The sequence below is a fragment of the Nelusetta ayraudi genome, unplaced genomic scaffold, assembly GCF_046127955.1.
Source record: "Nelusetta ayraudi isolate G7.1 ecotype Tasmania unplaced genomic scaffold, CSIRO-AGI_Nayr_v1 ptg000127l, whole genome shotgun sequence".
Taxonomy (NCBI): domain Eukaryota; kingdom Metazoa; phylum Chordata; class Actinopteri; order Tetraodontiformes; family Monacanthidae; genus Nelusetta; species Nelusetta ayraudi.
Window position 1 is genome coordinate 623,975 of NW_027466177.1, and position 16,026 is coordinate 640,000.

The 16,026-nt window shown below is 48.0% G+C and overlaps 1 protein-coding gene across 2 annotated transcripts in view; it reads left to right on the forward strand.

Moving 5' to 3' along the window:
• Positions 1-16,026, forward strand: part of stau2 (staufen double-stranded RNA binding protein 2) — a 69,842-nt gene that overhangs the window by 51,894 nt on the left and 1,922 nt on the right. For both annotated transcript variants that reach the window (XM_076050370.1, XM_076050368.1), the window contains one exon: positions 14,995-15,060. In XM_076050370.1, the coding sequence (XP_075906485.1) occupies positions 14,995-15,060 (66 nt within the window). The remainder of the gene's footprint in view (positions 1-14,994; positions 15,061-16,026) is intronic.

Below are 16,026 nucleotides of genomic sequence, written 5' to 3' on the forward strand. Positions count from 1 at the left end.
AAGCCCAAGTCTTCATTCCAGACAGTTGATATGTGTTCGAGAGCCGCGTTCAGACTGCCAGACAAAATCCGATTTTTATCCCATCCGGATTGAAACCGGATGGCTCTTTTGTAGTCTGAACAGTCACAAATCACATGAAATCTGATTTTTGCAAAACGGATTGAAACCACCTTCAAAGGGGACGTCGTTTCAAATCACATTTGGACAGAAGCGTCTCAGTCTGAACAGCTCCAAACACACCGATGGGTTTTGACCGTCCGTGAAGTCACTCTACGCGACGCAAGAGCCAATGCGCCGGACCAGACCAGAGACTTATAGTGTGTGTAGGTAGGCACACAGAGCATCATAGTTTTATACTCCCTCTTAGTTTGTTTTTTGTGTTTATTTGATGGTTGAAACTGAAAGTAAAATGAAGCGTCACTCACATCTCCTTGAAAATGGCCAAGCGGTTTTCTTCCTCCCCGCCGCTGCCTTTTTTCTTTTTTTTCTTTATCCCTTAGCAGACCTGTCAGACTCGGCTGATCGCTTTAAGACTGCCCAACGTGTTACATTCATTATCGCCTTCATGCTAAGAGCAACAAGTTGTTTTGGCAGTGGCTTTGAAAGTGCAGGCTTGCACCCCGGTGGGCTGTGATTCCCCCCCCCCCCCCCCCCCGACACACACACACACACACACACACACACACACACAAATGTGTCCTGCATAAAGATCCCCTGAAAAAAAAAAAGAAATCAAGTCACACCTTCTCCTCACTCATCGCAAGCCCATCCGTGTGGCAGCCGACAAGGTGGGCCTGCCCTCTGCAGCATCCCGGCTCATTAACGTAATGCCATTTGATACTGAGTGATAATCCGCCTCGCTGAAAAGGTCCCGAAGATAACGGCCGCATATTTAATCTTCTATCTCCTCGCGTTTTGCCACCAGCGACTCGCAACGTGTGAGAAATGCCACCTGGGGAAGAACACCACCTTCTTCTTCTTCTTCTTTTTTTGACGCCAAGGTTTTTTTTTGTTGTTGTTGTTTTATCGCCTCACGAAGGTTAGCACATCAGCCTTTGTTTTATAATCAGCATTATGCAAACTGTTTTACTGCCCCCCCCCCCAAAAAAAAAAAAAAAAAACCCACTTCGCCATCGCCCACGTTTTGTGACGTGCCAATACACAACCGGCGCTGCAGTGAGCAGTTGTTTATTTTCTGAGGCTCGCCCCATTGTTTGGCCGTATAGGTTTGGATGCGACGCATCTGCAGCTCATTCAGAACCATCGTAAGGAGCTGGATGGAAAGGGGGATAAAAAAGAAATGGAAAAAAAACAACCACAAAGGACCGCAGACCAAAAGTGGAGGCGGAAACACGGCCGGGGACGAGACGCAGCGTCACTGTGTCCGTGTAGGTCCTCAATCAGGGAAAATAAACTGTTCAGGTGGGTGGCAGGTAGATGATTTACAGCGAAGACCTCAGCATTAATTCCTCTGTGGTTTCCAGTCAATATTTACCCGGCCGTCGTCGTGGTTCCGACCGGAGTCGAGGCTGGTGCGGGTCTTTCCAGCGTCCCCTCTGGCCCTGGCGGTTTGTGTCGAGCGGCCACACACGCACACAAACACACACCGAAAGACTAAAAAAACAATTAATTTGAGCATGCTCAACATCTTCCATTGACGTGGCCGCTGCAAACTTCTAACCACCTGGGTCCTCCGCCGCTGACGGTCCCGCGGCTGCCGCTGTTTGTCTGTGTGCGAGCTCGCAAGCTACAGAAAAACGCCATTTCAGCCATTCTCGGAGATCTTCCGCTGCCTCTCCTTCTGGCCGGTTGCTTTGGCCCAGAGAGAGGCCTTGAACGAAGCGGAAAGCGAGGTTTTGCCGCTCGCAGCCTTGTCCTTCTATTGACGACCAGAGTGATTTATGGAGCATTTCAAATTGGTCCATAGTTTGGCGCTAAAGTCGTAGATCTCATAACAAACCTTGTATTGTTTCTTATCATAGTGTGTGATCACTCTAATACAGTGGCTCTCAAACTTTCTCTGTCACGCCCCACCTTGGAGGAAGAACATTTTTCATTCTGATCCGATCCGGTCCGTTAACAAAGACTCTGCGCATGCCCAAAGGATTTATTCTGATTCGTGCATGTATACGCACGTAATGATTGGATTATCATTTAGCGTCCATGTAAATAGTGCATTTGGAATTTACGATAAACCAAGGTTTAGATCGGATTGGAGAAATTTGCACGTGTAAACATAGCCTTTGATATCAGAATGACTTGCAAGATAAGGACTTTCCTAGTCTGCCAGAATTAAAAGAAGTGATTTATTTTGAGCCCCGATGGCGGCCCTGAGTTATGGAGGCGGGCCTGAGCGTTTCTTACTGTTCGCTCGGCAGTTAACGACACTTGCAGCGGTGGGAGCCGTGTTGTTGGCGTCCCACGGGGGGGATCAGCGCTCTGCAGGCTGCACGCTGAGTTATGGAGATGAGCGTGGCGACCGGGGAATGTTTTCCTGTCTGTCTGAGCCTCCCCACCGCCACCACCACCTCCTCCTCCTCCTCCTCCACCACCACCACCACCACCACCACCACTCTCCTCTCATCTTGATGTTAACGCATTCTCAGGCCTTAAGCAGACATTTTGAAACTCTCCAAACAAACAGGAGTGGGGGTGGGTCGCTCGCGACGAAGGCGTCGCGCACACTCCTGCCGTGTAACGCAAACAGTTTGCGTTGCCTGTCCTCTCCTTCTGTCGGCGATCTCCTCCGTAAATAAAGCCGGCAGTGACAGCTCGCCCGCTTGTTTCGCATTGCGAGTTATTCAGCGCCGCCTCTTTGCATTTGGTGGAAATAAAGGGAGGATTAAACGAACCGCAAACTGTCGTCGCCTAAACCTGGCGCGAAGAAATACTTCTTTCTCCCCCCGCTCCCCCGTTAAGCCGTGGCACAGCTGAGAAAAAGGCCCTCACTTGGGTTCCCGCCACTCTGAAATGCAAAGCGTCACTGCCGCGTGACTGTAACCACCACGTAACACCTTGTGTTTTGCAAGGTGAATGACAAGCCGGCCCCCCCACGCGTGCCAAGCGGGTGTTACGGACTTGTAAATGATGTAATAAATGATCAATTACCTCTTTTAAACCCGCTTCCAACAGTGACGTTAAAGCCCGTTGTCTCCCACCCACGCCACTCCCCTGTGAAAGGCTTTTTGTCAGTTCCTATTAGTAAAAAATACTGATATATCAATTCAATATTGATATTGAAAACTAAAAACGGTTCAATATGGCTTTTCCATAGTATTGATATACCGATGCACACCCTGCGGTTGCTGGTATCAGGAAATCAGATTTTTCAGCATATCGTACTATTTAAGTCTGAAATCCAGTATCGTGACAACACTAGTTTCTATAATACAGATTCAAATAACATGGCTTAAAGTTACGGTAACGGTGGTGGACATCTTTCTGTCCCACTCTCATAAATGCACCAGTTGTTTTAATTGGACACTGGATCATGTAATCCCTTCTGACTGGATATCCACAGAGTTGTCCAGTGCCTAAAATCAAGAAGGTCTCGTAAGTCCACTGGTGACTCATCAAAGTGTTGGACGACTCCCCCATCAGAGCGTATGAATGTCATTATTCCCGAGCATGTTTGTCCCTTCGCATAATCGTCGTTGACTGTTTTGATTGCACATCTGCGCGTTCCTGCGAAGCCGCGAGAGCCGCTCTGTCCCCGCTGGGTTTCACATGTGCCCGCGTCGCGCGCAAATTATGTTTTGCGAATGATGCTGTCGCGACTCCCCTCCAAATGGTTTGATTTATTGTGCATTCTTTCAAGTGAGAGGCCTCATGCTGCATAGTTACTAAATAAACGTTTGTTTTAGAGCTCCCCCTCTTCCTTTGGGGCATTTTCCCGATTCCTAATTTCCCCCCTTCTTCCCTCTCAGACCAACTCCATTCCTTTTTTCTTTTCTTTTTTTTTTTCTTTTTTTTGAACAGTCTTGCACTCATGTTCCACCCCACCACAACACGCCTCCCTCGTGCCCAGTGAGTTAACATGGAGTTTTAGGAGCCTTTAAACCCTTGTTCCCCATGTACCTGGGTATTTTTACAGACATAGCTCTTTCTGCACGGTTTGGACCTGCAGCCTGGTCATCTGCAGGCCATCTTTAGGTCACCATAAACAGGGAGGTTTTGGGAAAGTTCATCCCCAGAGTTGGGATTTTCAGCAGCCTTTGCGTTAAAGCAAACTCACCGTTTGCGTCAATGATGGAAGATTTTATTTTTTGAGCATACGCTACCGGTCAAAAGTTTGGCTATCTATTGCAATGGTTTTTCTCTATCTTTAGTACTTACTACATTGAAGATACATCCTGAAGACCTCAGAAATATGAGCAAGATGTATGTAATTATGCAGCAGAGAAAAACACGTTCAATGCAGCATTCATTTTCCTTTTGCAGTTTAGTTTAGTTTTCAGACTTTTGATTTGACAGCCTCATGCTCCGATGTTACTACCTCCTCGTTTAGCACACACTTGACATCGCCGGGCAGCGTTCGCATGCAGTTGCGCACCCGTGATGTTATTTTGCAACACCGTCGGCGAGTATGGATTTTGTGTTTTTCTTTTTCGGGGATAAGGCCCAACACGTCTGGGAAATGGGAAGGCCGCCTCTCCCGATGCTTGATTTATAAGAGCGCAGGGAGTGAAGGGTTGTTTGCCAGAGGCGCACAAGGCCACGAGGTCCCTCATCAGTACGCTGACCTCCGTCCGCGTGAAACTAACCGATGCAAAGGAGGACACGGCGGGGAGGATGGATGGATGAATAGACGGCAGACCTTGAGGAGTCGTGACTTGAAGCCTTTTCTTTTTCCTGCCGCATTCATTTTCTCCCCGGCGAGGCGGCGGAATCGGCAAATCCCGGCTCAGACGCTCAGCGGTGGCCGGCGGTGTTTGCGCCGCACGCTCGCCTCTGTTTTCCTTTCCCGATCCCTCCTTCAAGCCTCTCGCTGCTCCCTTTTTTTCCTCCCTTTTTTTTTTTTTTTTTTTTTTTATGATCGCCCTCACGGTTTTACTGTCCACAGTGTAATTAGCTGTGTCTTAATCACGCGTTAAAGCGCAGCACCTCCGTGGTGTTTACTGTCTGTTGGCCGTGCCGTAAAAATGTGTGAGGCAGCTCGTAAAAAAAAAAAAAAAAAAAAAAAAAGGGAAAAAGGAGCATAAAGCACAGCCAGCAGTGGATTAAGTGCTCGCTCTCCTATCGCGGCAAAAATCGTAGCTTCGCTGACAGCTAATGGGTTGGAGCCTCTCCGTTATGCGAGTGAAAGCCACAGCAACCGTGTTTTGATTCGTGAATCACTTCCAGTCACCTCACTCAGACGTGGCCATTTGGGTTTTTTTTTTTTTTTTTTTTTTTTGCATTTTCCTCCTTATTTTTCTCTTGTTCGTGACATGCTGTTTTTTTCTGCCTCGCCAGTCAATGTTTATCTTTGTTTATCACGTCCGATATTTTTTTTTTTTTTTCACCCAGTTGGTTCCTGTTGTTAAGATAAAGTCTTCTGGCCGTTGGCTGTAAACGGGCTAAGCCATGATTTCGTGCTATCACATGGGTTCAGGGATCGGAATGGAACGAACCAGACTTTGCTTTTTCAGGGTACATCCGGCCGAACTTGAAGAAATGATATTAATAGTAAGTCAGTCATTAAATAGCTGTGTTTCATCCATTTTTTCCCGTGTTTTAATAGTGATTTCAATAAAGAGCTCAATACCATAGGGCTTCAAAAAACAATATTTTGTTATAACTTGTTCATTTTTCAATTGACATTCAACCACATGTTTTCTACACATCCCATGATATATTTTATCCTCCTATGAGGTGGGTCACCAAAACACTCCATCCATCTGCTCCTGCTTCGGCCACAATTCCAAAAGTTTGCCCACCCCTGCTTTAATGTCTTCAGGCCCTCTCGTGAGCGCCCCCATTATCACATCGTGGTGGCCAGCGGCCCTGTTTTTTTGATGAGGAGTAATCACTCTGGTTAAAGTGATCCAAAAAACAACAACGAGCACCGTCACTGGAGCAGAACGAACCACAATCCGGCAGGTGGCTGAAGCAAGAATGCTCTTGAAGTTGGACTTTTAAGAGAAGCGGCTAATGGTTGTCACCCACTTCAGGGCCGCGCAGCTGTTTCCACAGAGCATCTTAAACTGCAGGGCTGAAGCCTGTGGGAAGTCTTCTCTGCTGGTCGCCATTAAACTTTAATACGTAGTGATTTTTTTTCGCCGCGTGTTCTGAAATTCAATTTACCGCAGTATCTATGTATCTGTCTATCTATGCATCTCGTGGAATTTATTCTTTCCGCCGAGCGTACCTTGCACGTCATCCCTCGGAAAACGATTCACGCCGCCCGTTGCCCCGGAGACGGCGTAGCCGTTTTGCAAAACACTCGAGAGGCTCCCATGCTTCACCGTCGAGCAACGAGCGGCATTCCGTGGGACAAAATATACATATATATATATATATATATATCCACATCTCCCTCCACATCTCATAAGCCAAGTGAGCATGGATAATGAGAAACAGTCACAAGTCTTGTGGGAATCCATAACAAATTATAAAACACTGCAACAGGTTTTACAGGCATGTCCCTCGTGTGAACAGAGTGATTAAACGTCGGTGGAGATAGGAGCTGAGGGAGCTGCAGGAAAACGGAGACACAAGGAAGAAGGTGTAAAACGCCGCCCGACTGCGTGTCCTGTTACCGGAGGCCTCTGCCCAGCAGAGCACCGCTCTGCCCAGAACAAAAACATTACACTGTGCAGCTGTTGGACTGCCACAGTGAGCCCGGTTCTATTGGCATTGTTTTAAACCTTTCAAGGGTCTGGATCTGAGCGTCTCTCTTATCCTTCTCCTATAACTGGTGCGCTACAAAAAAAAAAGGAAGAGAAGTCGTCCATCATCGACCGCCAGCCTGCGCCGAAATCCAAAAACGACCATGTATGTCTAATTCAAGCAGCAGTTGGTGCGTGGGCTCAAGCAGAGTTCTTCTTTACAGTTATAGAAGTTTCATTCCTCCCTCTCTTACCGTCAAGGTGGATTGCAGCTGGAGATCCGATAATGCAGCACTTCTCCACAGAATTCACCCGAAACCCATGACTCAAGCGGCGTCAGAAGGGTGTTTCCCAGCCAGGTCATTGACTCTGCTACATCGAGATTTGGACATTTCTGAGACATTCCTCATTTTTGCAGCATCTCAAGTTCTTGGGATGATAGCGGCGCAGCCTGCTTAGTGAGGCATGTTTGTTTTTTTTCCACACATAAACAAGCACGGCATCAATTATGAATGAAATACCTTTCGGCCCACTGGATGAGTCACAAAGCAGTCCAGACGGTGTTTCACTACCGTCTGTGGGATTTCAAGAGCAATTTTAACTTAGTCAGAAGTCATGTTATCCAGTGACTGGTCCCCAGGCTGTTTTTCTCCCCATGCACAATATCTTCTCAGTCACTACTCCCTTCTCATTAAATCTTCATGCCCCGCTTCTTATCGGGCTTTATTTAGAAAGTGATTCATCGGCATTCTTTGAATAGGATATATATAGCAAAGGTTAGGCGATGCCTCTCTGCGTCACTTCTTCCCTGTGGCAAATTCTCTTTCTCAATGAAGATGCGTCAGCGGTTTCTTCGTGACCTTCCCAGTCATAGTATGAGAAACACTTTCAGTCATGCCCCTGCTAGGCGGTGTAAGATATTGTACATGTTAACATAGTTTCCTTTGTATGACTGCCAAGCAAGGGGTCAGCTAAAGCATGATGACGACCATGATGAGGAGCTGATTTTTGTCTTCTCATTAACCGAATATGTTGGAATGTCGGGGTGCAAATGACTGAGTCAGAATAACTAGAAACCATCGCAAGTTAAAAACCACATTGTGGATGTGATCACAACTGGAATAAAGGTCGCCAGCAAGGTACTCAGGTCCATGGTCACTCCTAGAGTGACAGATACCAGCTCACTCAAGTTTTCAGTGAAAGTACAGCATGCTGTGGCATGATGCACCGCTTGAATTGCATTACATACACATTCTTGTTCCACTTGACGAATATGCCACAAGTGGATCTCACCGCGGGTGACACTTTCTTGGCCAAGTTCGATTCCTGGCGTGCTTACACAATGTTATCGCAGAGGCTCGCGGGCCTGCTTTGTCTCCAGGAGGCTTCGCTGACAAGGCAGGGGTAAGGTATGCCGAGGGGCTTCTACCCCTCACCCTCCGCCCATATGTTTTGGATTACGCCCTAGGTGGTGCCATCCTCGGCAGCTCATTGACGGAATGGAGGGGGTCGGGGGGAGGGGGGGATAAAGCAGGTCTCTCCGGCCCAAATGACGCATGACATGGTGCTTCGCCCTGGGCCCTTATTTATGGCTTCCCATGTCAGCGAAGGTTGGCTCCCCTAGGGAGCCCCGCGGCTCTTGCCGGCCTTCGCTAGTCATCCGAGGCATGGCAGACACACGGCAGAATACCCGCACCGGCCGGCCGGCCGGATGAATTCCGATCGCCACGGACGTGGCGGCATGCGCACATGTCTGAGAAGTTTGCTGAAATCAAACAGGTTCCTCCCGGGAGGTTTATTAAGCCGTGCAACATTCTCTGCTGCCGCTCTGTTTCTGAAGAAGCGAGCCTCGGCCGGGAAGTGTCGGCGTGGTGGGCTTCGCCTCGGCCAACGCCAAGCGCACACAGCCTCTTTTATCAGCCCCTCTCATGTGGTGAAGGATGTGAAAACTGGAGAGAGAGTGAGGAAGGTAGTCAGCGAGGAGATCTGAATGCGCTCCCTCTGTAGTTACCCGAGGATACATGTACACATTGCACTGTATTAACAAATAGTGGCTCACGCTGCCAGCCAGCGCCCAGGCACACACAGGTGTTCTCCATGAGCTCGCCGGGAATGTTCCAGTGATCCCCGTCCAGGTTTTTGATGTGGGCAGAGGGAAAATAGAAGAATTTGGGGGTGGGAAAACTCCCAGCCAAGAGATGAGTAGTCACTTAAGAGTCGATTGCAGAGCGGAAAAATAAAAATCTGGAAGAGATAATGTTTGAAAGAATTTGGCGATCGGGGAAAAGATGGGATGTGGCACTGCAGTGGTCGGCAGGGTTAACACAGGATAAAAAAAAGATGCCCGGGGTTTTCTTCTCGCCGGTATCTCATATTTCTGTGCGCTTTGGGGAGTGAGCGTAAAAAAAAGAGGGAGCACTGTCAAGGTTTTATGTGGCCTTTTGAAAACAGAACAAGCCCTCTTTAGAACAATATATCCAGCCTCAGAACTCCTGACAACAGGGCACTCATTTTTCCTACTTCCCAGATCCTCCCTGTAAAACGCCCTGTTTGAAATCCACTCTGGGTCATTGTTTAGTCTAGTGGAAGGTCCTCAGATCATCCTCATCAGAGGCCGTCCTGCACCCTCTTCACGGTCCCCCGCCTCGCGGTAGATAGGAACCAGACACTGGCTTTGACACACTCTTTTGGCTTTATTAAGTCAGCCGTCATGTCATTGCTGAATAAGAAAGGTGCCTGTTCAGCGGGGGAAACAAAAACAGGCGGTTTGAATTACAGCTTATCCACCCAGCGCATTGTCTTTGCTATGAGGAGACCCTTATGGAATGGTTTTGAAACAGTGCTTTGGATTTTTTTTTTTTTTTTTTTTTGGTATATCAGAGGCATAGTTTAAAGAAAAGGGAAAGTATTTCTATCCTTGTTCCTGTAAATGCTGTGTGGGTTCACTCCCTGCCAGTAAGACACATGTTGTTGAATGTTTGCAGCAGCTCATAGAAATTCACTCGCACAACAAAGGCCATGTCTGTATAATCCATGCGAGAAAATCTGACTGAACAAGCACAGGGTGTTCAAACTGAATCGTCGATGTATTTATTTTTTAATTTGATCTAAGACAGTGAAGTAGGGTCTTTTTCCCAGTTGTCTAACCAGACTTCGCAGATCCTAGAAGAGGGAATGGATTGGGTGGTGTGATTGCCACACTGTACCCCTGAGACTGGGTCATTGGGTTAAGCCTTTCAAGCTTGCGTCCGCGCTTTCATCTGGCCTCCTGCAGAGCGCCGAGGCAGCATCTGATCTGATGATAAAACAGGAGAACATGCAAGCAAGGATCTCGTCCTCCTTCCCTCTGGCACCATGAAGATTCAGAGGTGGAGGAGAGGTGGGGAATGAAGGTGAATGTTGGTGGTCCCTGCCTCATTAGGACGAGTCTGAGCTCTTTGAAGACTCCCCTCCCCTAATGTTGCTCTTTCCTTTGCCTTGGTGCATGTATTAGAATTACTTGGTTCTTTTTTTTTTCTCTCCCTTGTCAAGCCTCATTGTCCGCTGTCCCTCACCCTTCTTTCTTTTGCACACTCTCAATAATCTTCCCTGTCCATGATAACATCCCAGTTGCCACCCAACCCTCCGGAATCCACCAGTCCATCAGTGAGAGCTGACGGCGAGGGTGTGATTTGTTGGGACGGCGTGATCCGTTGATCCATCAAGATCATCGGGTCGACGTCGGCGACTCCTGCGGGACCGAGTCTTTTGTTTGGACAAGCCACTGACAGAGGCGAAGTCTCTGTTGGAGAAACCATTAGGAGCGCAGCAGGCGCAGAAAAATGAGCCGCCCTTGTCACACTCCACATCAGGAGCTCGGCCGCAGTCGCGCTCCTTCCTCAGACGGCATCACGTTTGACCGCCGGCCGTCCGAGCCTTTGAACCAGGGACAAGTAGGCAGATGGATGAATGCATCCATTTGTGACCCGGCTCTGGGGCGCTTAAGGTTCGACCCCAGCTAGGGATTGATGGTGATTGCTATTTTGTTTCCTGAAGTTGGGCCAAGGACAGAATATGGGAAAACAGGGATGGATAAGGGTGACAGCTTCCCTTCTTTCATGGCAAGTTAGAAGGTCGCGGGACGCTCTCTAAAAGTTAGCCCACAAAGATGTGAAAAACTACATTAAATTGAAGTGTTACAACTACTTCCATAACGCTCGCGTCAGCATTGCAGTTCATTTGCTGTGCACAATCAAAAGAATTGTTTAAAGAAAGTCCAGACTGCTCATAAGATGACAAAGACGCTCTTTGGTGGGAAATACAAGGCACTCTTCTTTGAATATAAAAAGGCTTTATTTTAAATGGCTGTCTCATAAAGAAGAAGTTTAAAACGTGCGGGTTCAAGCCCACACGTTTCAGCCTCAGTCAAGAAAAATGCCTGGGATTTGCCCTTGTGCATCATGTTGCAAGTGTGCTTATCTTTCTTGATGATGCCGCTGCCAGGATTGAAAAAAGGAAAGGATAGTAACTTGGAAAACGAGGTCTGTGTTCTCCAGCATTGCTGTTACTTAATACAAAACGTACACAAATTTGCCACACTTCTGATCAACCACTTTGTGTAGCTCCCAAGCGCACCTTCAAAAATCCTTTTGGGTTTTTTTTTTACCCCCTATTTGTTAACGTCTCGGCCTCCTCCCTTCACTCTGTCTCCTTCCCCTTCTCTTTGTTCCGTGACAGAGATGGAAAAGCAACACCTTGCGTGTCGCGGCCTCAGACTAAACACACTCCTCCGCTGTTGACGCGTCAGCGGAGCGGCTACCTCCACCGACGGCCCGTCTTATCTCATTAGGAAAATAATGATTTCACTGACCGCTGCCATTCCCGGAGATATGCCAGTATTTTCCTAGGGCCCGGTGTCCTTCACCGAGCTGCTGCGCCCCGGCTATTGACTGGCCCATGCCTGCCTGTCGTATATCAGCAGCGCTGCCACCGTCAAGGCCGCTGATTTATGGCTGTTTATCTCCACTCAGCGCCACCTCCACCCCCTCCAGCCTCCAACAGATGGGCTTCGGCTATTTACTCAGGGAGAGCAATGTCCCAAAAACCAGTGAAATACAACAAACAAGGGGATAATCGTTTGGAAGCCGGTAGTGATTGCGATTTATTGGTGACTGAGGAAACATAGATTGATCCCCCACCTCCCCGTTAATCACCAGGCGTTACCTGATCATGTGTCCCAGATTCATCTCGGCGACTTGAGTTTCCTCCTTATCTTAATTACTTTTTCCCCCCTCAGTGTGTGCGGACGCTCCTGGTCACCGGCGGTGGGTACCTTACATATATATATATATATATATATATATATATATATATATACATACATATATATATATATATGTGTGTGTGTGTTTCAAGCAGCTATAGCAAAGGGGTCCCCTTGGTTTGATTTACGCATATTTACTGTATAATTGTAAAAACATTCCTACAGCTGTCATGTTCTACAGGGTTATCACCTTAAATCTCTGCAAGTACATTCAAGCCCTAAATCTCACTGGCTGTCAGAGCTTCGCGAAGGGGGAAAGGGAAAAAAAAAACACACATTGCGCCATAAATTTTCCATTACAGACTTGGAAGGGATCCAGTTGATTTCTGGCTCTCGGGAGACAGGGCTTAAGTAATAACCCAAGAGTATCAGTTTTTAAACCGTGCCTACCATATTGTTGCACAAGTTTCAGGACTGCTGAGATCTAGATTTCCCGTTTTCTTTTTTTTTTTCTTTTTTTTTTGTTTGGTTCTTTTCTCAATTTGATGGATTCAAACCAGATTTTGACCCTTGCACCTGTCGGCCGTAAATTCTGATTCCTGGTTTATGTTACTCATAATCTCAAGGTGAGCGCTTTGAAAATGTTTGGTGGGTGCAGGCACAGATAATGGTGTTTAACATCCTCTTCCGCGCGTCGCATTCCACGGGGACCTCGTCGATACACCGCGCCACAGGATTCATACGTTCGCGCAATTAGACCGTGATTAATGTTCCCCTAGTCGGTGCACGGGGGAACCTAAACGCAGATTGCTATTCTCATAGGTTGCCTGTCGCAGAGAGCCAGATAAATACCGGCGGGATTTAATTTGTCGGCACTACGCCGCCGATACGGCTAATGAAAATAGAGTAGGGGACGGACGTTGGTGGGCTGCGTAATGAAGTAAATGCAGCCAGTCGTCACATCTCACTCATCTGCTGAGCGGAGCTGCGGGTTCCTTATCTCCACCGGTGATGGAGTGAGAAGGATCCACTGCGGTTCCAGAAGGGTATCAAATGAGTCGAAATGGAGAAGGTGATGTAACACTGACTTGAGGTTTCTTTTTGTAGTTTGGTAGACATTTGGAAGGCTATGCCTTCCAAACTAACTAGTTAAAAGGGCTTTTACTAGGTTTTGTATGAAAGGTCAGTTGATAAGTGTATAATATTAACACAGTAGAAAAATGCACAACAAACCAAAATCATTATCTTCCCCTGTGAAGTTTTGCTGCAGCTGCTGGCTCCGATTGCAGTGCAGAAACCACCTAGCAAGTTTTTTTCATTTTTAAATTGGCAGTGAATCGGCGACTTGGGTGTAAAAAGAAAGGAGCCTTCGGCACGTCTTGAGGTCCACACGTGGCCGTGACTTAGATTGTTTGGCAACGGCATTACGTTAACACACACACACGTGTCAAGAGCCCTTGACTGAAGGGACCACTCCACTTTATTTCATTTATCCCCCGGCTCCCAGTGGATGGAACACGTGTCTGTCTCCTGTGCACCCCTGTGCACTCGCTCACATGTTGCATATATTATGATAGAGGGGGTGGGGGGGGGGGGCTGCAGCCGCCTCGTGTCTCCGACCCAGCTCCTCGAGCTGGCACATAGTCCAGCAGGGGATGTGTGGGAAGGAAATGAAACTGGGGCACCACACTGGAATATACAAGCTTTCATAATGGCGTGGAAAAAGGTTTCCTTGATAGTGCAGCAATCATTTCTGGTCTCTGAAAGGTCCCTCTGGAAACACCTTCTAACAGTATTCTTTTATTGTATAGCGTGTGTGTGTGTGTGTGTGTGTGTGTGTGTGTGTGTGTGTGTGTGTGTGTGTGTTTGTGACATCACAAAGGGCTTTCATACGTTGCCCAGGCAGTGTTGGCGAGTAATCTATTACTAAATAATCCACTAATCCACGAGTAATGTAACGGGATTACCGTGGCAATACTGGTAATTTTATCATTATTACTTTGTTAAGTAACGATTTTGTTACTTTTCCGAAATCTTCTAATTATTTTAACAACATGGTCTGTGCAAAAGGCACCAGTGCTGTGCATGGGTTTGTTCTGTGAAAGTGCAGTTTGTGTTCAGAGAGCAAACATTCATTCATGTTAAGAGGACCGAGGCAATATTTGGAATTGCAAAATTTGCACTTAAATAAAGTTCATTCACTGAGCACTGAGCAATTGTTGCTTTATCTTTTTTTTTTAACAAAAGTAATTAGTAATTGATTACTTATGAAATAAAGTAGCCAAAGAAGTAATTAGATTACTTTATTAAGGAGTAATCAGTAGTTGCATTACTTTTATGGAGTAATCCCAGCAACACTGCTCCCAGGTTGGTATCATCCTCCAATGCCAGGCATTTATTGTGATATCCCTCCATAAACATGTAGAAGGTTTTTCTGCAAGGAGGCTTTGAACAGATTTGCTTCTTTTCGCTTCTGCAAATCTACAGGGTCTGTTGGATAATCGGTCATGCAAAGCTGCTCCTCTGCCGTCCGGGGTGATTTTGCTTTCTTTTTTTTTTCTTTCCTCGAGCTGTTGTTGTTTGCACTCGGGAGCCGCCGGTGTTTGCCGATGGCTTCGCTCGGCGTGATTTTCGGAGGTCCCGCCGCTCCATCTGACGTAGGAAAAACGCGGCACAGCCAAAACAGAAAGTGGAAACGTTAGCCCAATGAGACTAGATAAACAGCCAGTGGAGGGGAGCCAAAGACAACAGAGCCCGGGGGAAAGTGTCCTGCTGGCATCGGGTTTCCCAGAGTTAAGTGTTATTTGAAAAGCAGCTGAAGGGTGACACTCACTCTCCTCCCACCCAATCTCCCTTCCCTCCCCTCCCCTCCCCAGCCCTCCCCTCCCCTCCCCTTCCCTCTCCTCGGTCACTCAACCATCTGTTGTTCCCTCTCTTTCTCAGGCTGCTCTAAGTGCCTTGAAACAGCTGTCGGAGCAAGGACTGGACCCGGTGGACGGCCCCGTCAAGGTACGGTAGGACGCCGATCGCGCCGACTGTCTGTAACCGAGCGGTCATCGCAGTAGCCAGGAGCCAGATGTGCCCGTCACGGTTTAGTGCAAAGCACGGCCTCGTTCCTGCGGCTCGACTCCGTGCAAAAAAGCAATAATTTTCCCTCTCGACGTCGCTTCCTCCGTTAGGAATGAAAGCCGACCGTAGGCGTCGCAGCTTTTGCATGGGGCCGCGCTCGGTCCACGTTTTTGCATGATGCCTATCGCCGTCCGCCGACACTTCAAGTCAAGTGCGTGAGGGAGGGAGAGGAGGGGGCATTCCCCCGCAACAAATCTCCCTCGGCGAGGAAACGAAAGGAAGGAAAGAGGATGGATGACGGCACCGCAGGCCGAGGTAACAGAGAGGAGGAAGCGGAGCGTTTTCATAAGAGGTGTGACGTGGGAAGGGGGAAAAAAAAGCTGATTTCCTTTGTGTCCTTGAAAGGAGGAGGACAATCACAGTAACGCCACCTCTGGGAGAGAGAGAGAGAGAGTGTGTCCCGTGTGGCGGCTAATCAGTCGCATTCAGCCGATCCTCCACCCCGCCTCTGCCCGAGACGGCTCGTTCGCCGTACAGCACGGCGGCAACTACGTCAGAACCGCACGGCGCAAACGCAGGAGTTAAATTCAAGCTCCATTCAACACATGCATGCCTGAATATTCCTCGCCGCTCGTCCGGCCTCCTCTGGACAAAAGCCACAGAGACGAAGTTTATCGAGGCCTGAGAAACACAGGTTGAGGTCAGAGAGAGTCCAGATTGGCGCCGCTTTCCTCTTTCCAAGAACCGGGAGGGTCAACGCACCTGTCGAAGCGATGCCCCCGCTGTCTTTGCATGGAACGTGTCGGAGGAACGAGCGGCAGGAGTGCTTTGGGGGAAAAAAGAGGAGAGGAAAAGAGAGAGAGAGGGACAGAGAGAAATCGACGCCTAACCCGATTTGTGCTTGTC